The sequence below is a fragment of the Rhincodon typus genome, chromosome 2 (genome assembly GCF_021869965.1).
Source record: "Rhincodon typus isolate 14 chromosome 2, sRhiTyp1.1, whole genome shotgun sequence".
NCBI lineage: Eukaryota > Metazoa > Chordata > Chondrichthyes > Orectolobiformes > Rhincodontidae > Rhincodon > Rhincodon typus.
In genome coordinates, this window is record NC_063333.1 from 96,183,788 (window position 1) to 96,208,821 (window position 25,034).

General features: G+C 40.0%; 1 protein-coding gene across 2 annotated transcripts in view; it reads right to left on the minus strand.

Annotated features, from left to right (window-relative positions):
* The window catches only part of creb5b (cAMP responsive element binding protein 5b), a 408,265-nt gene that overhangs the window by 360,652 nt on the left and 22,579 nt on the right, over nucleotides 1-25,034 (minus strand). For both annotated transcript variants that reach the window (XM_048615065.1, XM_048615073.1), the window contains exon 2: nucleotides 6,239-6,310. In XM_048615065.1, coding sequence (XP_048471022.1) covers nucleotides 6,239-6,292 — 54 coding nt within the window. In that variant the 5' untranslated portion in view covers nucleotides 6,293-6,310. The remainder of the gene's footprint in view (nucleotides 1-6,238; nucleotides 6,311-25,034) is intronic.

Sequence of the window (25,034 nt, forward strand, 5' to 3'; positions counted from 1 at the left end):
TACGGCCCACTGATATGAACTCTTCTCTACTTCCTCCTCTTCACTCTGGCAGCATGTTCTATGCTATTGTCACTGCTAATCATTCCCTTCATCATTCTTAACCTGCCAGGTGAATGCATACTACAACCATATCAGGGAATAAATGATTTTTGCAGAATCCTTGAGATAAGGAAATAGTCCTCCAATCCATGGAACACAACTCCATGTAGACTTTAGCACCTCTAAGAACTCTCAAAATCACAAAATATTTCTACAATTACAACAACAGCTAACAGAAATAAGCAGGAACCCACAAATAAATTGTTGATGGTCCCTGTAAATAGTGCCTTTGAAGGGGTTCTTTCAGGCTAATGAAGATGCATTCAACAGTGTGAAGTTACCAGATAGCATTAATTAAAGTTTCTGTCTCATAATACATGATCTTTAACTACTTCCAGTGATCATTCTTGCTAACACCTGTACCAAAATGTCTTCCAACACGTTTGTTTAAATGAGACAGCCTCAGGTCAGGTTAGTTAAGCATCACAGAGCACAATAACTCACAGCACAGAAGGAGGCCATATGGCCCATCGTGTCTGCACTGGCTCTTCAAATAAGCATCATTACCTAAAGTGCTATTCTCTTGTTTTTCCTATACTGCTGCAACATTACTTGTATCCAAATAATCATCCAATGCCCCTTGAATGTCACTATTGAACCGGATTCCACCACATTTCCAGGCCTTACATTCCATACTCAAGTGAAAATGTTTTACCTCACTTCACCCTTGCTTCTTTTGCAGATCAATTTAAATTTATGCCCTCTTGTTCTTGTTCCTTTTCCAAGCAGAAACAAATTCACCCCATCTACTCTATCCAGCCTGCTCATGATTTTGAAAACATCAATCAGATCTCCATTAAACTTTCTTCTCTCCAAAGCGAATATCCCCAACTTCTTTAGTATATCATCATAACTGAGGGTTTCTATACCTAGAACCATTCTTGTTAACTGCTTCTTCATTCTCTCCAGTACATTCACAGCCTTCCTGTAACGTAGCACCCACAACTATGCTCAGTACTCCAGCTGAGGTCTAACAATTGTCTTATACAAGTTCAACATCACTTCCTTTCTCTCTAACCCTATTAATAAAGCTGAGAATACTGCATGCTTTGTTTACTGCTCTCTTTATCTGTCCTGCTATTTCAATGATCTATGCACATATCAAAACCACAACATACAGAACAAACTCCAGCATCTCCAGTAGACTCAGAGGTACTTGTGGAGGCTGTACCTCAAAAGGGAAACCATAAACTAGTTGACTTGAATGATGCTACCTAAACCGAAAACTATGTCTGTGTAGACAGTACCCTGGCAGTGACTGCATTGATTTCAAACATATACATTTATAGCCATATTATCATTCAAGTTGCAAGCTAGGGTTGAAGAGCCCATGCTAACTCTTGGTCATTGATAGTTATCTAGTTCAATGTATTATTGTGATGAATTCCTTATCTTACTTACACTGATTAAAAAAAAGACTTTCCAGCAAAATATAACTGGCCCAAACATTTGCGGTTCTTGTGCACCCTCCTACCAGGTCCTGATTTTAGATCAGTGATTCTGCAGGCCTTTAAGTGGAAAAGTTTATATCCAGCCCTTTTGAGGCCAGCAGCATCAGAAGAAACAGTAAAAGGAACTCTTAATTCTCTCAAAAGGACAAAATGCACATGGTGAAACAAGATGTACCAGCAACTGATTGGCTTTTGCACTTTCCAACTGAGAATCCATTTGGGGATCATGACCTGGATCCTAAAGAAAAAGTCTGGGCCAAAGTTCATTTTTGGAAGTAGCTGGCACTTTATCACCCCTTTGCCCTGCTGTTACAAAACCAGTAAGCTGCATCAGAATCTTTAGAAGGTAGATGCCCCAGATGTACCATAAGTCATAGAGCCACCTGCCATTGCTTTGTAAATGGGAGGGGGGCTATACCAAATCTCTTCAAGTTACCAACAATTGAAGGTGCCACATATTGCAGCACTTATTCCAAGATACATCTACTGCAAAGTTTTGGTCTACATAAAATTTACCCATCCCTACTTCTTAACCACTTCGAACAACTTTTCTCCCAACTCACACCACCAGCCTCATGGGCATCTTCAGTCTTTGATACACAGGGATCAATTTTAACTTTATTTCAGTGGATAGCTTCTGAATGAATTAAAATTTCATCTATACATTCTCCTAATTCACAGTCCAGTCTGCTGAGCAGAAAGCCAACTTGTGCAATAACAAGAGAGCACATGATTATTGTATTGCACTTGTTCTTTCATCTCAAATGGAGAAATGAAGGTGCTCCAAATCTCAAATAGCTACACAAATCATTGTTTTCAATTTCTCTGAAAGGTGTGAGTTTCTTTTCTGCCAGTGGCTATGGATTGAATTATGAGTAAACAGGAACCTGAAACATGGGGTAGGTTTGTAGGCTATGTCTTACTGAAGGAGTAGGCACATTTGAATTGGAGTAGGAAGGCAGCTAGAAGGTGAAGTTTAGACTTTAGAGATTTTTTTATTCATCCATGGAATGAGGGCATTGCTGGCTGGACCAGATATAGGTAAAAACAATAAATAGGGTGAGTTCAAGACACTGAAGGAATGGCTATATATTTCCAAATCTGGATGGTGAGAGCCTTGGATGGGCACTTGTAGGTGGCAGTTTTCACATGTATCTGCTACCTTTGTTTGTACGGATGGAAATTATCATGGAAGCTGCCATCTAAGGAGCCTTGGTGAATTTCTGTAGTGCATCTTGTAAATAGTAGTAGCAGCAGCAGCAGCGTGTCCCAAGTGTTGGTCGTGGAGAAAGTGAACATTTGTGGAATGGGTGCCAATCAAACAGGCTGCTATGTCCTGGATAGTGTGAAGTCTCTTGAGTGTTTTTAGAGCAGCCATCATCTAGTCAAGTGGCAAGTATTCCATCTCATACCTTACTTGTGCCTCAGATAGTGGACAAACATGGCGGACAAGTCAGGTGGTGGGTTAATCGCTGCAAGATTCCTGGCCTCTGACCTTCTCTTGTAATCACATTATTTATAACACAGTGGCTCAGTGGTTAGCACTGCTGCCTCACAGCGCCAGGGACCCGGGTTCGATTCGAGCCTCAGGCAACTGTCTGTGTGGAGTTTGCACATTCTCCCCATGTCTGCATGGGTTTTCTCCGGGTGCTCCAGTTTCCTCCCACAGTCCAAAGATGTGCACGTTAGGTGAATTGGCCATGCTAAATTTCCCATAGGGATGTGTAGATTAGGTGGATTATAGGGGGATGGTTCTGGGTGGGATGCTCTGAGGGTCGGTGTGGACTTGTTGGCCCATAGGCCATAGGGATTCTATGATTCTATGATATGGCTAATCCAGTTCAATTCCTAGTCATTGGTAATCCTCAGGATGTTGTTAGTAGGAATTCAGCAATGATAATGCCATTGAATGTCAAAGGGTAATGGTTATATTATCTCTTGTTGGAGTTGGCTGTTGTGCGGCATGAATGTTACTTGCCTCTTGTCAGCCAAAACCTGGATATTGTCCAGGTCTTGCTATATTTAGACATGGACTGTTTCAGTATTTGACGAGTGGATAATCGTGCTGGATATTGTGAAATCATCAGCAAACATCCCCACTTCTGACCTTATGACAGAGGGAAGGTCATTGATGAAGCAGTTGAAGATGAGTGGGTCTAGGCTCTACCCTGATAAACTCCTGCAGAGATGTTCTGGAACTGAAATGACTGTCCTCCTACAATCACAATCATCTCCCTCCCCATCTACCTGTGCTAGGTATGACTCCAACCAGCAGAGTTTTTCCTGAATTCCTGTTGACTATAATTTTGCTAGGGCTCCTTGATGCCATACTCAGCCAAATGCAGCCTCGACATCAAGGGCAGTCACTCTCACTTCACCTCTCGAATTCAGCTGTTTTGTCAGTGCTTGGACCAAGACTGAGGTCAGGAGCTGAGTCTATCTAGACCAAAAGAATTTAGCTCATTGCCACCTACACAGGGACACAAGGGATGGGCAATGAATCATGCTCATATCCCATGAATAAATAATAAAAATAATTACTCTAAGAACTAAACTTTACCCTTCAGCTGCCCACCTACTCCAATTAAAAATCTGCTTACTTCCTGCAGTACTAGACTTGGTGCCTGGTAGTCATGTGAGGAATAATGCATTAGTCATCAAATGACTCAACACAAAGTCAAAATTTCCCTTTCGTACTACGGGTTGCTAGGCCTATTTCCATATGTCAGTAAGTCAGAATCTAGAATGAATGAATTTAATAACGTGGTTAAAAGCTCAAAGACAGAGGTCAGAATAGTTTTGCAATGCAAGGTTGCTATGGCATATGTCAATATTTTTTAAAGGGTAAATAAATATTTGAAAATTAAGTTTTTAGATGAGAAACTAAATGGGTAGTTCTTTTTAAGCAATTTAACAAGTGCGTATCTGTAAATGTACATGGGGTAAGAAGTATCATGTTCAATGAAATAAAATACAAGGCAGAAGATAAATGGATCAGGGCACACAGAGTAAGACAGTATGTCAATTCTAAACTAGAGGGTTTTTTTAATGGGCAGTGGAAGGGGAGCTGTGGGAGGTCAGTAAGTGAAATGGGGAACTCATTCACTTGCTCAATTCCAGGTCCAAGATATTTATACCCCTAGACCCAACTTAAATGGGAAAAAAAAATACTTTCCAACAAGGACTAATGGAAAGCAAAGTTTTCTTTGTGTACCTGGAGATACTGAATCCACATGGAGATTTTTATGTATCAGAAGAACTTCTCTATTTAAACAAAGCTGTAGATCTCCTTCTGTTGTAATGGTTTCCCCTCTCAGATCTAGGCTAAAATTTTACAAGGGTTCTACTGTCATAAAAGTACACTTATTTACATGAATTGAAGAAACTTGTTGCTTTCGGCCTCCCAGTGGCAAATATCTACCCTTTAATCTTGTGTCTACAACACCATCTATTGGAGCAATACCTTCAGTATCCTGACATACTGTTTATTAGACTTTTTAAGGCTTATTGATTTTATTATTCATTCTGAATTAATTACAAAATTTGAATCATTCACCTATTTGGTATTAATATGACTAATTAAATAATATAGCTTTTATCCATTAGTACTTATTGAGGTGTGTAATTCAGACTGGTATTCGCTAAGTACATGATGACCAATGCACTATTCCTCACATAGCTACCAGAAACAAAGCCCAATTCTTCAGTTGATTATTCTAAGAACTAGAGTTCACCTTCTGGCTGTCCTCCTACTCCAATTCAAATCCACCTACTCCCTCAGCCTGCAATTAATCTGCTAACTCAAATCATGTTTCAGTTCCTTATTCAGTCACAATTCAATTCATTGACCTTGGCACAAAAGAAATACACTCCATAGTAACCTCCTTTCCCAGAAATTATAAACGTTACTTTCTAAACTTATCTGTAGTTTAGAGCACCTTCAGTTCTCCAGCAGGTGAGAGGAGAAGTGCTATGCATGTCAATAAACAGAATGACTGTCCAATATAACGACAGGAGGAAAATGTATGAGAAACAGAAAGTAAGAAGTTAAACAAAGAAGGAGCAGACAAGAGGATACTTACAGAAAGAGAGAGTGAACAGAGTCTTAAAGCTTAAAGAGTTTCTTCTGTTGTGCCACTTTAACATTAATGGCATTAAATGGGGCTTCCATTTGTGTGCACAAATGTGCTTTCCACTTCACTTCTGCCAAATTGCAGTGGCAAAGCAGGTGCAGCTCTAAGGAAAGGCAGGAGTTGCAGACTTAGCAACAAAAGTTAAAAACATAAAGAGCTAGAGAAGGTCAGCAAATCTGGTAGCATCTGTCGAGAGAGGAACAGAGTTAATGTCAGACCTGTTGAGTTTCTGCAGCTCTTTGTTTTTATTTCAGATTTCCAGCATCCATAATATTTTGCTTTTACATTTTATGGCAACAAAAGATACTTTCAGGGACAGCTGGAGAAGTCCAGAATATGGTTTAGAGGTGAAAAGTTCAGTTGTGTAAGTAATGACAGACAGACATAAGTAAACTGCATGGTTGCTGTGTTATAATTTCGAAATTTCTAATCGGAAAATGAGGTAATAGAGAGAAAATTATAATTTTACTTTATGCAGAGGCTGACAGCTTATCCAATAGTTGTAACAAAACATTGATTCCAAGAATACTTAGCTAATCAGTTAGCAATACTCACCTGTGCACAACCTGGAGCATTGCAAACGAATGGCCGGTCTTGCTCCAAATTCATAACTGTCTTTGAATTAATCTGACAACCAAATACACAACAGCAAATAAATGAATGGCATCCGCATTAACATTTTGAATAAGCTAACCTGTATTTAGTAAATAAATGCAGTTACACTTTTTTTTCTCACAATCAAGCTCAATATTTAATTTAATCCCTATTTAATCTAATTTGATTATGTTGAAGGCAAAGAAAGAATTTTAAGAAAAAGCAAACATTTCAATATAAGTAATGAAGGTCACTGTTCAATGGTTGCATTTGTGGTTTTCATTGCCTGGACAAATACTCTTCATTTTCAGACCTTGGAAAAGCCCAAACACTGACCTTTAAAGCCATTTGAAATGCGCATTGTACCCATATATGACTTTGTTTGGGACTTTTGTCTTTCCACACAGATGTTGGATTTGCAGCATATTCAGCAAGCTGTCACTGGGTGTGAAGGCTGACCCTGTCTCTCCAACAAAGCAGCCCAACTCCCACCTTGTTTAAAAGACCTCTAAACTTTACTTGTTTAGCCTTTCAGTTCACCTCCACTCAGCCTTATGCCTCCTCAGATTACCCATGCTACCTATGTCTCCTCAGACCCCACCCATAAGCCTGCCCCTCAAATTGTTTGTGACACCTAAATGTTATGACCATGCCACCCCCCCATCCCCATGTACCCTCCATAGTTACTCACCCAGTATCCACTATAAACTGTCCTCAGGAATTATGCAAAAGGAAATGGGAATTATCTTAAAATCATTGGAAATAAACACTAAATTTCTAACAATCTAACAAAAAACTCTGAATTCATCCAAACATCATTGATACCAGAAACAAAACTTTCTCTGGTGTAAAAAAAGTACACAATCTTTTAAGTGCCTATTACATTTCTAAACAATTAAGAACCACATCAAAGGCATATTGTTACAGCTTCTTAAAAATGTCAGTCATCCTCGGATTAATAAATGACCTGATGGGCTCAAGCCATTTATAGCCTTTGAAACCCAGCTAAGCATTCATAGTGGTCACAGTTTTCTTCACAAAAACTCACAACAACATTCCCTGAAACTGGCAGAACAGAACTGTGTCCACTTGCCATTTCAACGCAGGGTGTTGGTCAATGGAGAGCGGCAGGCAGAAGGATTTATTTTCTCAATTTTCAAAAGCAGTTTTTTCAAAACAAAGGCTGATTGGTCTGTCAATTAAAATCACAGCAAAGGCTGACAGGGCTTTTGTTTTAAACAGATTATGGCCCTGCTTCCAATGGAAAACTACTGCAATGCATGGCACTACTGTCACAACGGTGGCCCAACGCAAGGACACAAGTAGGACAGATCCCTATGATGAATTCCCACATTAGAACACATCTATATTACAAGACAGCATCCAATTATGAGATATGAAAGCATCAGAACATTTTCCACTTACCTTTCAGAGAGTAGTAAGGGCATGGAATGCCCTGCCTGCAAAAATAGTAGACTCGCCCACTTTAAGGGCATTTAAATGGTCATTGGATAAACATATGGATGATAATGGAATAGTTTAGGTTAGATGGGCTTCAGATTGGTTTCACAGGTCGGTGCAACATCGAGGGCCGAAGGGCCTGTACTGCGCTGTAATGTTCTATGTTCTATGTTCTATGTTCTGAGTTCCTCAGCAGGCTTTCCCTAGTAGTCAAAAAATTTCCAAGGAATTTGTTATAGGACTTATACAAACCCACACCAAAACCCAAAAAAAAATGTGTGCTGGAAGAGGTGTAATTTTGCTTTGGTGCTTCCAATGGAGATCTGGTCTCACACTTTGGGGCAGCACAGTGGCTTAGTGGTTGGCACTGCTGCCTCACAGCACCAAGGACCTGGGTTCAATTCCACCCTCAGGCAAGTATCTGTGTGGAGTTTACACATTCACCCTGTGTCTGCATGGGATTCCTCTGGGTGCTCTGGTTTCCTCTCACAGTCCAAAGATATGCAGATTAGGTGGATTGGCCATGCTAAATTGCCCATAATGTCCAGGGATGTGCAGTAGAGATGGATTAGCCAAGGGAAGTGCAGGGTAATGGTGATAGGGTAGGGGATGAGTCTGGGTAGAATTCTCTTTGGAGGGTAGGTGTGGATTCAATGGGCTGAAAGGCCTGCTTCCACACTGTAGAGATTCTATGATTTCTACGAAGACCAAGTGGATCCTTAGTCCAAGGCCTTCCACCCCTCAAAAAAGCCTAATTAAAATGATGTGAGGTTGGGAATATTGAAGAAATTGCTTCTTTCCAGTGAAAAAAGTCAGTTAAAATATTTGCAGCTTGATTTGTATCTCCAATGGGAGAAAAAATCTCACCCTAACAATTAATTGCTGCAACACTCAGTACTCTAAAACTGGTATGAGACTTCATTGTCTGAAATATCAATCCCAGAGATAGATAATAATCATCACCAATCTTGCCTCCAAAATATACATATCCCTTCCTCATGTACTACAAAGCAACAACCAAATATTGAAGTGACAAACTCAATTTATCTTAATTCTGACAAAAAAATCTTTATTCCTCAATCCTTTTTGCATGGGATTCAACTGTGACATTCCCATTGAAAATTCATGTTTAAAATGAATTTTGACCTCTCACCCTGCTACAGTTTGTATGACTCTCCTTTTATCTCCAAAAATTTTAGGCAGCCTCTTTCATAATCATCAGAGTTAACAAAGAAACAAGTATGACCCCACTCCAGAGAATGGGGTGCAAGTGAAATGGTTGACTAAGAAATACATTGACAAGATTTACTCCAGAATTGTCAATCATTTTACTAGACAACTGTAGAAAACTGATTTATTGTAGATTATGAGGTATGAAACTTCCTTTCACTTGAACTGCTAGCTGGATAGGTTACAATTATTTTGAAAAATCACTTCCAAGTTGCTCCAGAAAAAGATAGCAGCGACTTTTTGTAACAACAGCAAGAGACTAACAGTTATACAGTTCAAAGGGATCAAGGGGTAATTTTATAATGTGCATTTCAGAATAGAATTTTGCCCAACACAAGGAAATTTTGCATATTTGGTATGAAAATTACAGCGAGTGCAGGGCATTTCTATTGTGTTCCTAGATTATAATATGACAAAAGTTTGAAACCTGATAACTCCATCACTACTAGTTTTTCTTTCTCATTATTCTTCTTTGTCCACTCCTGCTCTTGATGAGAGTTGACACTGGTGGGTCAGATGTGGGCAATCACTAGCCTAAGGCCTAATCTGGCTTGGTGTGTATATCATGAGGCTGGAATGTGCCTGTGCACCTGGCTTCCCTCAGGCCTTTGAAGCTCCCCGGAAATGCAGTCAAATTATCTGACGCTCATCAGTGTTCGTATAATATTGGCACCCACAAGTAAATTCATCCATCGAGGTTAGGTCCTTTTGGTAAATAAGTCAGTCTGACTGTTAGTTGTTACAAGTTACTGCCCAGAGATTTAAATGTCTACATTATTTGTTTTTAGCTTCATTGCCGAAGCAAGCTGCCTTCCTTACCCCATTCATTTCCTCACTGTTTTTGCCAAGGAAATTCAAGTGGCTATGGTCCCTAGCATTTGTGAGTATCGGGTCAGGTATGTGGCACAATGTTCTTCTTTCAAACTCTGCACTATCAGAGGAGACATGCTAAAAGGCACATTTTTCACATTTTCTTATCAAGATTCAGGTGTTTTATGTCACTTCCAGAGCATCTCATAGAGGGCCTTCAGCCTGTGCGTTTGTGCCTATCCATAGATGTTGGACATGTTCAGAAGATCATGATGTGGATACAGTAGGGCATTTAATCCCTAAAAATGCATAGGCTGGGATTTGGTACAGTGCGAAAACGTAAAATTCTCAAACCCAACCCACCTACTTCCAGGTTTAACAGAGGCAGGTGCAGCCAAATTACTCCAAGATGGCAGGGTGATCATTAAATATTATAATGATTTAGCTTGTTTTATAAAATACTTATAGCCAGCCAAGTTCTCAGGCTTCAGGAAACCTAGAAACAGAAGAGAAGCAGGGACTGCTTCAGGGAAAAGGGCCTTTACAGCATTGTCTGTGGCCCAAGATGAACAAGAGCTTTCTCCTAAGAGCACAAGAAAATCCTCTTGGATTGGTTAGACCCCCACTAAAGAACAACCCTTCACCCCAACCACCCCTTCAAAGGTGGCCTAGGATTTGGAGGTGGGTGGGGTGCAGTTTCAGACATATCCCCGTTGAAGTCAAAAATCAAATTCTCCTATGTTTCCAGTAGGAGAACCTGGCTCTACATGGGACTGTGGCACATTCTGGAGTCTACCCTGTCTGCAGCAGAGCCTTAAAATCAGTTTAGAGTTTGCTGGGAGAGTAGGAAAATCCTGGGGGAAGAAACAAAGGCTATGGAGTTAAAACTCCATAGCAGTGTGGAGATCAGGATTTCTAAAAATCTACCCCACAACTGCACATATGCATCCTTTGCAACCTGCCCCTTTAAGATCAATCTCTATGACATAAAGCTAGGGGAGGCAATGGCCTAGTGGTATTATTGTTGGACTGTTAATCCAGAGACCCAGATAACATACTGGGGACCTGGGTTCAAATCCTGCCACAACAGATGATTGAACTTGAATTCAATAAATACCTGGAATTAAGAGTCTAATGATATCCATAAATCCACTGTTGATTGTTGGAAAAACCCATCTGGTTCATTAATGTCCTTTAGGGAAGGCAACTGCCATCCTTACCTGGTCTGACCCACAGCAAAGTGGTTGACTCTAAACTTCCCTCTAGGCAATTAGGGATGGGCAATAAATGCTGCCTAGCCAGTGATGTCCTCATCCCATGAATGAATAAAGAAAAGAAAACATTCAAAAGAGTGTTCACTATGAAAGCTTAGTCTAATCTTAAGATTTTGGGGTGGCACAGTGGCTCAGTGGTTAGCACTGCTGCCTCACAGCACCAGGCACCCAAGTTTGATTCCACCCTCGGGCGACTGTCTGTGTGGAGTTTGTCCATTCTCTGCGTGGGTTTACTCTGGGTGCTCTGGTTTCCTCCCACAGTCCAAAGACGTGCAGGCTAGGTGGATTGGCCATGCTAAATTGCCCATAGTGTTCAGGGATGTGTAGATTAGGTGGGTTATAGGGGGATAGGTCTGGGTGGGATGCTCTGAGGGTCGGTGTGGATTTGTTGGGCTGAAGGGCCTGTTTCCACACTGTAGGGATTGTATGATTCTATTTTGTTCCAGAAGAATAGCCATATTCTCAATAATTGTTAATGGTTTGGTTAGATAATCATGAACCCCTGCATAAATGCAATTTGTAGGCTGTTCTATAGACACTTCCAGACTTTCTAAGCTGTTTGGCAGTGTTAAATAACTCTATGAAATATTGATACTGAAAAGCCCAGTGGCATTTGCTTGCAGACTCAATAGTGGGATCCTCCAATGTAATTACAATTTACTCTTCCTCACTTATGCTCAGTGATTCAGTGATTAACTCCACTAAATGAATCTGCTGATTTTGCTGCTGTGGGATTTGCTTTGTAAGGCATAGATACTGGATTCAATCTGAACATTAAGTTTTGATCTTTCTTCATATTCAGCATGGAAAGAACCTAATTTAGAATGCTGCTAGTGAGTCATACAGAAAATAATTCAAAACCAACATAAAGGAAATCATATTATATTGCATGCAAAAGTAAACAGATCACCCTTACACACTCCTTTAATGCCTTTTTTCCCTTGTGCTTTTGCCTGGTCTAGTGCTCTTAGGCTTTGGTAGCCCAATGGAACACAGCTGGCAAAAGGCTGCTGAGATTCACTACAGGAATGCAGGAGGTTTTGGGGGATGATGTCAAGCAGCTCTGGGCCCAGAAACCCCTGTTTTGGGCTGCATCATCCTGACATGTTTGATACAGTCCTGCCTGGCAGGAATCAAAGAACGACTAAATCAACCCGAGAGAAAACAGCATAATTCCTCCCTACTGAAACACTACTGCTGTTCGTGAGGGGTGTCTCAGAAATCCTAGAAATCTGTTGCAGAACAAATTACTGTGAAGCCCTGCATGATGGCAGCAGTCTTGGCTTGTATGGCAGTAAACTGAGATGACATGACAGAAGTCTCATCCACTTCATTACTCACCCTAGAATCGGTCCCAATGCCTCAGTGGTGGAAGTTGAGACATCAGCCATTAGATACATCATCATGGTTTGGTCCACAAGTGTCCAAAAGAAGTTGACTATGTATGTCTAAGGGATGGACAAATCTCTACCAGGACAGTGTCAGACTTCTATAGGAAGTTCCTGAGCCATCTCCCTCTCTGACAGATTTTCCATTTTAGACACTGCTATTGAGAGACTATTTCTCTGGGAATACAGTGTGGACCAGATCTGAGGCACTAGAAAAAAAAAGTGGAAGGGGGCAATAGTGATGGCAGATTCTGTCATAAGTTGAACAGATAGAAGTTACTGCAGCCAAGATATCAACACAGCGTTTTGCCTTGCTGGTGCCGGAATCAAGGATGTCACTGAGTGGCTACAAAACATTCTGAAAGGGGTGGGAGAATAGGTCCATGTTGGTAACAATGACATGGTAAAAAGAGGGATGTGGTATTTCAAGCAGAAAATAGGGATCTAGGAAATAAATTAAAGGCAGTATCTGAATAGCTGAGTCATCTCAGGGTCACTCCCAATGCCGTGAGCTGGTGAGACAAGGAATAGGAAAATAGACTGGCTAACTACATGGCTGATGGAATTTTGTTGGAGGGGTGATTCACATTCTTAAGGCTTTGGAACTGATTCTAGAGAAAATGGGATCAGTACAAACTGGAAAAGTTGCATCCCAGCGAGACAGAGACCAATATCCTCACAGAGGATTTTCAGGTGCTGTTGGGAGAATTTAAATAAGAATGGCAGGGTGTGAGGAAACAAGAATGAAGGAAACAAAGATTGGAATGAAAGACAGAGAAATATAAAGACAACAAGGGCTAGCAGAAAAAGGGCCACAATTTTAATGATCTTTCAGTGTGCCACTCACAGCTCCTCAGACAATGAATCAGTTCCCATGCACGTGCAACAAGACCTGGACAACATTTCGCTTGGGCTGATAGTGGCAACATTAATCATTGAACTTATGGACTCAGCAACGTTCGTTGTTGGGTTCAGTTTTAACAACATAATCTATGCCAAATTAGATAGGGTTGACACGAGATCCTCGCTAGGCCGAGCTCCTGTAAACATCTTTGTTGGATTCCATGAGAAATGAGTCTTCAGTGGAATGATACATAACCTCCTACTATTTGCATAAATCTGATGTGTAGTTAACGTATTTGCAATAATTGAATCTGGGGCTGCACACAAGAATTCCCTTATATGTCTTAATAAGCTCCATACTGCATTCAATTTCACCTTAAAATGAACTTGCCAATCAAGCTTCCTTTCCTTGATGTTTTAGCTGAAAAATTGCCATGAGGTTCTCTACTACTGTCTACCACAAATCTACCTTCGCTGTTCAATTAACACAATAGGATTTCTACAGTTGCATGAGCTATAAAATTGGCTTTAATCAGCAACCTTGGAAAATGAACAAACCAAGCTTGATGCTGAAATAGCAGCTTCAAAGCTTTCCTGTGGGATAAAGGCTACCCTGATTAGATCGTTTCTCACTGAAAATGTGCAAAGTCAAAAATGGGCCTAAAGTGCTGCTCTTGGGCCAGGAAAAGGCCCAACTGTACTTCAGATTAAGGGTAAGCTATTTTAGAAAATTGAACAGGGGAAACTAGCTGTTTCATATTGCTGCTACATAGTAACAATGGAAATGGTATTCACTACGAACAAGATACTGCTGTCAAGCCACAAAGATTTTTTGCAAATCATGCAAACTATTTTGGTTTAAATACAGCGCCACTGTGATACTAGATGTGCAGGCCAACCATCCCAAAGATTAGCAGTACATCCCTTTGACTGTTCACAACGAGCAAGTTACTGACCATATCCAACAGCCCATGCCTGCAAAACTCACAATGTAGTGTCCAGCAATAGGTGTGTTTCTGCGATTGGAAAATATTTTAAAGTATGAATCTTGTAATTGTTAGTGTTTAAAGGAATTTAGCTGTACATATACAAAGAACATAGTAGATTAGCATGTAGGTAACAATAAGCAATTAGAAAGGCAAGATGACAGGTTGACCTTTATTGTAAGATAATGGGAATACTTGCTACAATTGTAAGGGCTTAATCGTAAAAGCTTTGGTTAGATCACACCTGGAGTACTGTGTGCCAACTTTGGTCTCCATTTTTAAGGAAAGATATTGTTATGACCGAGGTTATAGCAACGCACTGTTTCCTGCACTAGTGCCACACCTCCACTGGTCACAAGTTTTAAATTCAACCGTTCTGGCCCATAATATAGGTTTCAGACTGTGTCAGATTCAAATTAAGAACTCAGGATTAAGAATTCAGCCAGGTTTCTTTAGTCAATAGCAATGAATTGATTTAGTTCCAAAAACAAACTTGCTCAAACAAGATGCTAAGAGTATTGAAAACAGTTTGGGTCATACAAATACATATATATTTATTCCTTTAAAAAATATCCAATTCATAAACACATGCATGTCTGAGGAGAAACAAAAGAATGAAAACTTTGCAAAGTGTTAACATTAAAGTACTTTAGCCAAGTCCTAGTTAAACCCATTAAAAAAGGATCAGTCGCCAAATGTCCCAAATGCTGTTCTGATTCTGAAGCTATTCTGCACACACAATCTGCTGGCACTCAGGTTCCTTCCTAGAATTGTTACTGTTGGCTGAATTCCCTTTGTTTCAGATAGTGAGGTAATGTTGGGTTTTCAGGTCACACTCTTTGCTGACAGAAGTTGCGAGGAAGGAGAAAAGAGGTAACAGGCTCTTCAAACAGGTCAGATTCTCTGTCCGACTGAACTCAAAGTTCCAATAGTCTTATTCCACCCATAAACTGACCATGTGTCCTCTTTCTAAAATATATGACTCCTTCCAAGCTCCCTGTTCCTGTCCCTGAATCCAGTGCCTTTTCCTTATCAAAGTGTCCTTTGTTTAAAAATTCAAAATATATTCACATGGGTCCTTAAAATCCTTTCAAAAAAAAAACTAATATTTGTATCGCATCTCTTCATAACAATATACTTGCATTGGAGACAGTACATTGAAAATTCATTAAATTGGTTTCTGGGATGAGAGGCTAAGTAAACTTAACCTAACTTAATCTCTGGAGTTTAGAAGAATGAGATCTCAATTAAACATACCAGATTCTGAAGGGGTTTGATAAGGTAGACACTGAAAGGTTGAACCTCCTGGCTCAGGATTCTAGAACACAGGGGCACAGTCTCAGGATAAGGGCCAATCATGTAGAACTAAGATGAAGGAAATTTCTTAAACAGTGAGAAGTCCTTGTAATTCCCTACTCCAAAGGGATGTGAGTGCTTTGACATTGAATGTATTAAGGCTTAGATAGACAGGTCTTTGGCCTTTCGGGGAATCAAGGGATAAGACGAACAGATGGAAAAGAATTTGAAGTTGAAGATCAGCCATGATCATATTGAATGACTCCAACTTTAAGGTGCCAATGATCCTATCACAAGTCCTGGAAATGGTTAGGGAAGAGAAAGAAGGCTGCAAAACTGACTAATGGAAGGAAAGTGATGGCGTAATGCCAAATTCATTGGAAGAGTAACCCATAACTCCAGGTTGATGTTCTGGGAACATGGTTTCAAATCCCACCATGGCAAATGATGAAATTTAAATTCAATAAAAAGGTGATCTAATAGTAACCACATAATGATTGTTGCAAAAACCCATCTTGTCCATTAATATCCTTCAAGGAAGGAAATCTGCCATCCTTATCTGTTTGGACTTACATTTGACTCCAGATCCACATCAATGCAGTTGACTCTTAACTGACCTTTGGATGAGCAATGAATGCTAGCCTAGTCAGTCATGCCCACATTGTCGGACTGAATAAAAATGAGAGATGCTTCCAAGTTCACAGATGCAATACTTAAGGCCTTGTTACAGAGATAGCTAGAAGAAGGAATGTCTTCTTCTGAAGGAGTCTGGAGATTCTCAAAACAAACCTTCAGAAGGCAATGAGACCAGATATCCAGCAAGATCAATGCCAGAAATGCAGCCTCAACAGCTTGGATCCAGTGCCACAAGAAATTCAGTAACTTCAAACGGGCGAAAAAATCAGTAAATGAATTTTCAAAGTCCACAGCCTTATAAATGAACTATTAGACAGTAACACTGCTAAATACACCATCAAACCCCACCAACTCTACGATTACTAACCTACCAACAATCTCAGTTATTCATGACTCATACCTAACATTCATAACTTCACTTGATCTTCACATAGTTAGCTACAAAGTTTATCCACATCTCACACCTTGTATATGCTGCCAGTTGTTCAACCATGACAGCCAATTCACAAAAAAATCACCCTAACACTCTTTTCTGTCTCTTGCAGGAGAAGTTGGTACAAAACTGAAAGCAGCAAAACCCAACTCATGGGCAAGAGACATGGATGGCTTGTTCTCCTATATTATTCGCTCCTGCACGAGCAACATATCAACTTTAAAGTTCAGATCTTTGGTTTTGGAATCTTTATACACACTTATTACTTCAGTAATTTCATCCAGGCTCAATTCACAGTGATATCTGCAGTCCTTGAATTCTGGTCTGTTGTGCTTTCCTAATTTTCAGTGCTCCATAATTGATGACCAACCCTCAGCTGCCTTTGCCCTAAACACTGCAATTTCCTCACCACAGCTCTCCACCTCTTTTTCCTCCTTTAGAATGGTTCTTAAAAACTATACCTTTGACTAAGCTTTTGGCCGCCTGCCGTAATGTCTCAAAAGCAAAGTAAAGCCAATGCTGTGAATGAGAACAGATAAATCTGATAGTGCTCAGGTGGTCAAACAGCACCTGTGTGGGGTAGGAGAGTTAACTTTCTCTTCACATTTGTTATCTGACCTACTGTCTCAAATGGCCTGTGGGTTGATGTAAAATTTTAGTTTATAATACTCCTGTGAAGTGCCTTGGGCCATTTTGTTGTATTAAAACAATGCTATAGAAATATACAATGTTGTTGAATACTTGATCATTTACATTAAGTTAGATTGAATTGTTTGTTTCTGTTGGCATTTTTCATGGCATTGTGGAGGACACTGTAATGGATAATATCAAGGATAATTAAGGTATGGGACTGATGCTGCAATACAAATAGAAATTTTCTTCACTGTCACCACACTAAGATGAGTCAGACAGCCCAAAGGGAAAAAAGAATGTGCTGGTTCCCTTTTCCCTTCATTCACTTACATTCCTTCTCACCTTCCTCAGCTGTTTGTCATATACCTGGTGTCAAAGGTTACACTCTCATTATGGCAAGACTATGCAAATGCAACAGATCAAGATTACTTGTTACAGCTGGATCCTGCAAGTGTCCTCTAGAGCAACCCATATGGTGGAAGTATTGCACCGAAGTTTTTAACATCAAATAGAATGCTCAATAAAATTCATGCAGCATCACGGTACTCAATAAATGCATTCTGCACCCAAGCACTTGAGTTACACATCTGAGTTATCAGCTAGATAGTCAACATATAACCTTTGTTGCCCAGTTGCTACCCTCCAGTTTGGCTCAAATGTTAATAATCTACCGTATAGATGCAGAACAAGAGCCTTTGTGACTGCAGCCAGGGTACATGCATGATGACCTGAGCATTGTTGTACATCCTGTGCACAATCAAGAAGTGAAACATTTTCTAGTTGAAATGCATTTTACTCAGATGGTAGTGAATCTTTGGAATTCTCTTCTCTAGAGGACTATGGAGGCTCATTGACTGTGTACAAGACTGAGCTTGATAGAATTCTACAAATTAAAAACATCAAGGGGTACAGGGACAGCACAGAAAAATTGTGGTGAAATACTTTAGCCATTCTCTCATTGAATGACAGACAGGGTTCAAAGTGTTGAACAGCCTGCTGCTTAATTTTTTTAATGTCTTTAATTAGATGGGATGCCTGCAAAGAAATGTATGTGCAGTCAATGACATCCTGGCAAAGCCATGAGTATGCTTTCAGTGATACTCCGCCTGCCCTGCCACAACCACAATTTTATAAATGGTGGAGGAAGTGCTGGGAAACCAACCCTTCATTCTGCCAATTGAGGATTTTTAGAGTCCAATTAAAGGGCACATAAAATATTTGGTTGAGCCAGTGACACGTAGGAAGGCACAATTACCACAATTCAGGCTTTGATGAAAAGGGGCGAGTGTGTGTGTGTATGTGTGTGGTGGGGGGGAGGGTGTGGGGGTGAGGTGAGGTGCCTCCTTCACAGGACGCTATTTTGATCTGAGGAGTTCCTCCTAAGCTCCCAATACCTAAGGTTTCCTGTTTCCATAATGCTCTGTCCACCCTGTCCTACAATCTCTCTTGTCCTGGTATCCGTTATTCTTTGGTGGGATGACAGTGTGTCTGGTAAGGTTACCATTTGTTGACCATCCATGATTGCTACTGAACTAAGTGGCTTGCTTGGGCTATTTCAAAAGGCAGTTAAGAGTCAGCCATATTGTAGTTTGGAGCCACATGTAGGCCAGACCAAGTAAGGATGGTGGATTTCTTTCCCTAAAGGACATTCATGAACAAGATGGGTTTTAAGAATTGCCAGCAATTACATGGTCACCCTTGGACCAGTTTTTTTTTTAAATTCCAGATTTAATTAACTGAATTTGAATAATATCATCTGTCTTGGTGGGATTTGAACCCACCATTTGAGCATTAGCTTGACCTCTGGGTTTCTAGTCCCATTATAACATCACTAAGTTAGCACTTACAGATGGCCTTGGTAATAGCTGCCATTACACCTCTCCCTCCTTGCCTTAACATTTACGTTGCACCTGACCTTCCTTTACCTGGTGCGCCATCCTACGCACTCAAAGTGTGATTACCCAGCAGCCTTCAGTGTATCGCGGTAACTTCTCTTTTACAAAGAGAAGGCTGACTAGAGCTAATGGTTTCTTTGCAACGCTACACAGCCCATTGTTGAGAACAGAAGATGTCTGCAGTATGATGGAGTCAATGCAATAAACAGGGAAGTTGTATCAAGTAACAGATTTCCTGCGTATCCTATCTAATAGATGTGTTCAGCTCACAAATTGTGGTCCTCACATGCAAAAATCTTGGGCAAATGAATTTCTTGTGCAAACTATTTCTGTGTCACACTGTCTTTATGTTTGTCTTCCAATCTTTTCTTTCCTGTGTGATATATTTCTCATTGTGTCTATGTTTCAATTTTCACCAGCTCTTTTGTTCATTCTCTTTGTCAGTCTTTGTTTAAATCCTGGTTCCTTTAGTCTTTTCTACACTTTCAAAACTCTCTGGATAGCTCTCACACATACACCTTTAATAGTGTACTCAATTCCTGACTCATTTATTGCCCTGACAATCCCTACCAAAATTTCCACATACCTCTCACCACTCTTAATTGTTCCTTTTTCTCCCAGTGATCTTTCAATGCTGCTTTTTACCCTGTGATCCTGGCTGAAGCTGAAATGAACAGGATAGGCACTCCAGCAAGCACAGTGGAGTTGGAAAAAGGAGAGAAAAAGGAGAGAACATGCCAGTTTTTACAAACTGTTGTTATGTTCAAGTATATTTTGAAAGTTCTTAAGTCTTTTAATAAATGATGTGAGTTAGTGAATAGGTGAGTGAATGGATGAGTGACGTGAATGAGTTGTCACAATTGTTACAATTTTCAACTTCCATCATCTGATTTTTAATACCTGGGACTTTCAGAAACTGAAATAGTTTTAAAAAAGAAAGAAAAGATCTTAAAAGTGACTGTAGCAATCGCCTGACCACAAATTCAGCCAACCTCCAAGAAACCAATCTGGAATGAACATAATCATATGAACTGAAATTAACACTTTTATCAGTGAGACTGAAATCAGCCAGCATGAAGAAATTTACGTCTCCTATATTAAATATATATTTCTATGATTTTTCACACATTGGAGATGAAACACTCATCTGCAATTATCCAACATGGAAACAATGACCTCAGACACAGAAAGACATGAATGAGCTTTATTTCAAGCAACTCATTTAGCATAGTAGAGGAGATAGATTTTTAACAGCAAAATTGAAAGGAGCTGTCCCTCTCTGCTCTTGATCAGGAAGGACAAAGCAACAACTGACATCACAAATTGAAGAAACATCAAACACTGAAAACTCAGTGATATCAGCAATATTCATAGCAATTGCTGATCAAGAATACTACTAACACAGTCTCAAATTAAAATCAAATACCTCAGGGATACCACAAGTATGTATTTTCTGTTATCTACATTCTTGTACCACATGCAAATCTTTTTTAACTTTGTTCTTGTGCTTGTGTATGTTTGATGTTGTGCCTATATTATTTTTCTCAGGATTAGCAAGTAATAAAATTGTTCATGTTTCACTAAAGTCAACCTTGTAATTGGCACCTGATATTGTTTCTGGTTAACTAGTTCCCTACATTTTAATGGAAGTGAAGTATAACCAAGTGCAAAAAAGATCATTAAATCCTTGTTGCAGCCAACTACAGAGGTTGAAAAGAAGATAACCAACCCATCCCTTCCCTCTTGGTTGTAACAGAATAAATGATGAGTGGGTGATTGAGTGGCTGGACAGGTGAGTGAGGCATAAGTTCTACAACTTCTTTCTTATCAGTTTTACTTTATAGTTATTTAGTGGCATAAATGTGAAACCAACAATGACACTGAAAGCTGCTTTTTATTGGTAGCTTTTCATGGATTTTTATTGAATTAATATTCTTATACACATGAAAATTTCCTGGTTTTAATTGCAGTTTTTTTTAGTCAATGCAATCCTTCAGCCATTTAGCCTGTCCTACTAACACTTTTGTCAACGGAATATCTGAACCAGCCTGCACCTTTTGATCTTTGCAAGTTTTTTCCATAGGAGGAAACGTTTCTTTCCTATGAATCCATGCCAGATGCAAGATGTAAATATCAGATAGACAGTCAGATAGTTTTTAATAGAAGTACTTGTTAGACTCTGGTGCTGTCAGATGGTGAAAATTCAAAGCTTCAATGAAAATGATGGCTTTAAGTCAAGCTTTTCATTGGGCCAGCAGAAAGTTAAATTGGACTGAAAAGATCTAGCGAAAGGTCTAAACAGAACTGATTTCTAAATTTTCAACTTTGAAACCAGGAAAAGCAAGCAAATCTCACAGTTCTAATGCTGTGCTATACTCCTAATTTGATCTGACAGTCACATGATAGCATTTCAATGGCATGTAGTTTACAGAGACAAAACAATCTGTGAAATCTTAGAACAAGACCACAAATCAGAGAATGTGTCAAGTTGTAATAATCAATTACATGATTTAACACTGCTGAAGTATTAAATATAATATATAGTACTTGCAACATCTGTTCAACCATAAATGGAAAATTCCTTTTGCCAACAGCTGGAAAAAAAGGAACCTTTTACAAGATTTTTCTTTCATTTTTATTCTTATTTTGCTCTATTCCAGCATATAATCTTCATAATCTGCTGGAGTTCTTGCAAACTCAGTTCAAAACAAAAGAACGGTAAAGGTAACAGTTCTCAAGTAACCACGAACTTTGTAAATTCCAGCCAGAGAACATTCATATGAATTCAAATACGTAAATATAATTGAAAAAAAGTTCTGCAGGATTTGCACAGATAACAAAGTTATTAACTTACTTTGGGTATTTATTTAAAACAACAAGTGAATTACAGCATACTTTCCAATTCTTGATTTACACTTTGATGAACAAATCAGTTCATTAATGTCATGCCAGTTTAATAAATTCAGTTATTAATCATTAATTTCAAGATTAAAGGGAAAATTTTAAAAATGTTCTATGATTTACTTAACAAGTGTTATTTGTTTTGAGTGGCAGCTAGCAGGTATGGTATCAATCTGTCCAGAATGCTAGCTGAATGGTTTGCTTCTCAGAACAAAGTTGAAAAGTTAAATCTAAAAAAAGTAGATAGAAGAATTAAAAATGTATATTTCTAGCTTTTACCCTACCATATATAAATAAACAGCCTTGCCTGAATTACAATGTACATCCCCAGCAGATAAGATCCTATAATGGAAATGCAAATTCAGCAATCTCATAAAATTGCCATGCTTACTTTATAAAACAGTCTATCTTCCATTTCTGAAGAAGGGTCTAGACCTGAAACTTCAGCTTTCCTGCTCCTCTGATGCTGCTTGGCCTGCTGTGTTCATCTAGCTCTATACCTTGTTATCTCTATCTTCCAGTCACTTGGCATACAGGAAGCATTCTATCACCCAAAGTGGGCACAAAAGCCTGGAATTTCCAATGATCAGGTAGCTGATTCTGCAACATAGATAGGAGTTGCATGTCAGGACCCTGTGAAATCCCCACAGACTCCAAGTTTCTGATGGGCAATTCCTTTGCAACTGGAACACTCCAAAATGTATCCACTTCAATTGGAGAATTCAGAGTATTCTGCCGCAATTAAGTTGTTACCCAGGAAAAGTTAGACAATTAAAAGCCTAATTAAATCAACCCAATTAAAAAGTCTAACTCCTGGGAAACTGTCAAACTGACCAGAGATAGTAGGAAGTGCAGATGCTGGAGAATCCCAGACAACAAGGTGCAGTGCTGGATGAACACAGCAGGCCAAGCAGCATCATAGGAGCAGAAGGCGTCAGCCTTTCAAACTGACCACTTCACTTACCATGCACACCTCTAACTACATCTCACACTTTCTCCTGGCACCGGAACTGACAGCTGCACCCTCACTCTCCACCCAGCACTTCCTCACTCCCTTGGAACAACAACCCCTCCCAGTCACTTTTGGGGTTGTTATCAGAAGGAATTCTGAGGGATAGAATATATCTGCTGTTCTAGAGACACGAGTTCATCAGGGATAGTCAACATGGATTTGCTAAGGAAAGGTCATGCCTGACAAATGTGATCAAATTTTTTTTGAGAAAGTAACCAGGAGTACTAGTGTGGTCTATCTGGACATTGGCAAGTCTATTGATAAGGTCCCTCAGATTGGCCAAGGAAGTAGGAACTCATGGGGATCAAAAAAAAAGACATGTTTTATCTAAAATTGGCCAAGAAGCAGGAATCAGAGAGTGATGATAAAGGGGTATTTCTGTGACTGGAAGTCTTTTTCCTGTAGGGTTCTGCAGGGCTTTTTGCTGGGGGCCCTGATGTTTATGTGCACATTAATGATTTGAACTTTAATGTGAAAACAACAGGGTTTTTGTGGTGGCAGATTTTAATGTATTATATATTGACTGGGATTCCCTTATTGAGTTTGGATGGGGAGTATATTTGTTAGGCATGCCCAAGAGGATTTATGAAGCATGATGTAAATAGTCCAACTAGGGAAGGAGCCATATTAAATCTGGTATTGGAGTCCAGCCAGGTGATCAAAGTTTCAATGGGGAGCATTTTGGGAACAGTAACCATAATTCCATAATTTTTAAGTTACTTACGGATAAGGATAAGAGCAGTCCTTGGGTGAAAGTACTAAACTTGGGGAAGGCTAATTACCACAATACTAGGCAGAACTGAGGAACGCAGATTAGGGGTGGCTGTTTGAGGGTAAATCCACATCGGTCATGTGGGAATCTTTTAAAGGCCAATTGATTAAAGTTCAAGACCAGCATGTTTCTATGAAAGAGGAGGATAGGGATGACAAGATTCAGGAGGAACCATGGATGACAAAAGCAGTTGGAAAGAAAAAGGAAGCATACATACGGTTTAGAAAACTGAATATAGACAGTGTTCTTGAGGAATATACAGAAAGTAGGAAAGAACATAACAAGAAGTCAGGAGTGCTAAAAGGGGCCATGAAATAACTTTGAAAAACAGGTTTAAGGAAAATCCCTAGGCTTTTTATACATATATAAGGAGCAAATGAGTAGCTGGGAAAAGAGCGTCATCATAGAATCCCTACAGTATGGAAGCAGTCCACACCATCCATCTAAAAGCATTTCACCCTGAACCACCTCCCTACCCTATCCCTGCAGGTCCCCACACCGACATGGGGAGAAAGTGCAAACTCCACATGGACAGTAGCACGAGGCTGAAATCAAACCCAAGTCCCTGTTTCTAAGAGGCAGCAGTGCTAACCACTGAGCCATCACACCAGTCATAGAAGGAAATTTATGTGTGGAGCCAGAGGATGTGGGTGAGGTTCTTAACAAATACATTGCATTGTATTCAAAAAAGAACGACATGGTGGATGTGAGTCTAGAGGTGGATATGTTGATGTTCTACAGCATGTCGATATGAACACCCCCCCTCCCCGCAATAACAACCAAAACAGAATCCCCCTCGTCCTCACGTACCACCCCACCAACCTCCGGATCCAACGCATCATCCTCCGACACTTCCACCGTCTGCAATCCGACCCCACCACCAAAGACATCTTTCCCTCCCCACCCTTATCTGCCTTCCATAGGGACCACTCTCTCCGGGACTCCCTTGTCCGCTCCACACTCCCCTCCAGCCCCACCTCACCAGGCACTTTTCCCTGCAACCGCAGGAAGTGCTACACCTGCCCCTACACCTCCTCCCTCACCCCCAAGCCAGGCCCCAAGAAGACTTTCCACATCAAGCAGATGTTCACCTGCACATCTGCTAATGTGGTATACTGCATCCGCTGTTCCCATTGTGGCCTCCTCTACATCGGGGAAACCAAGCGGAGGCTTGGGGACTGCTTTGC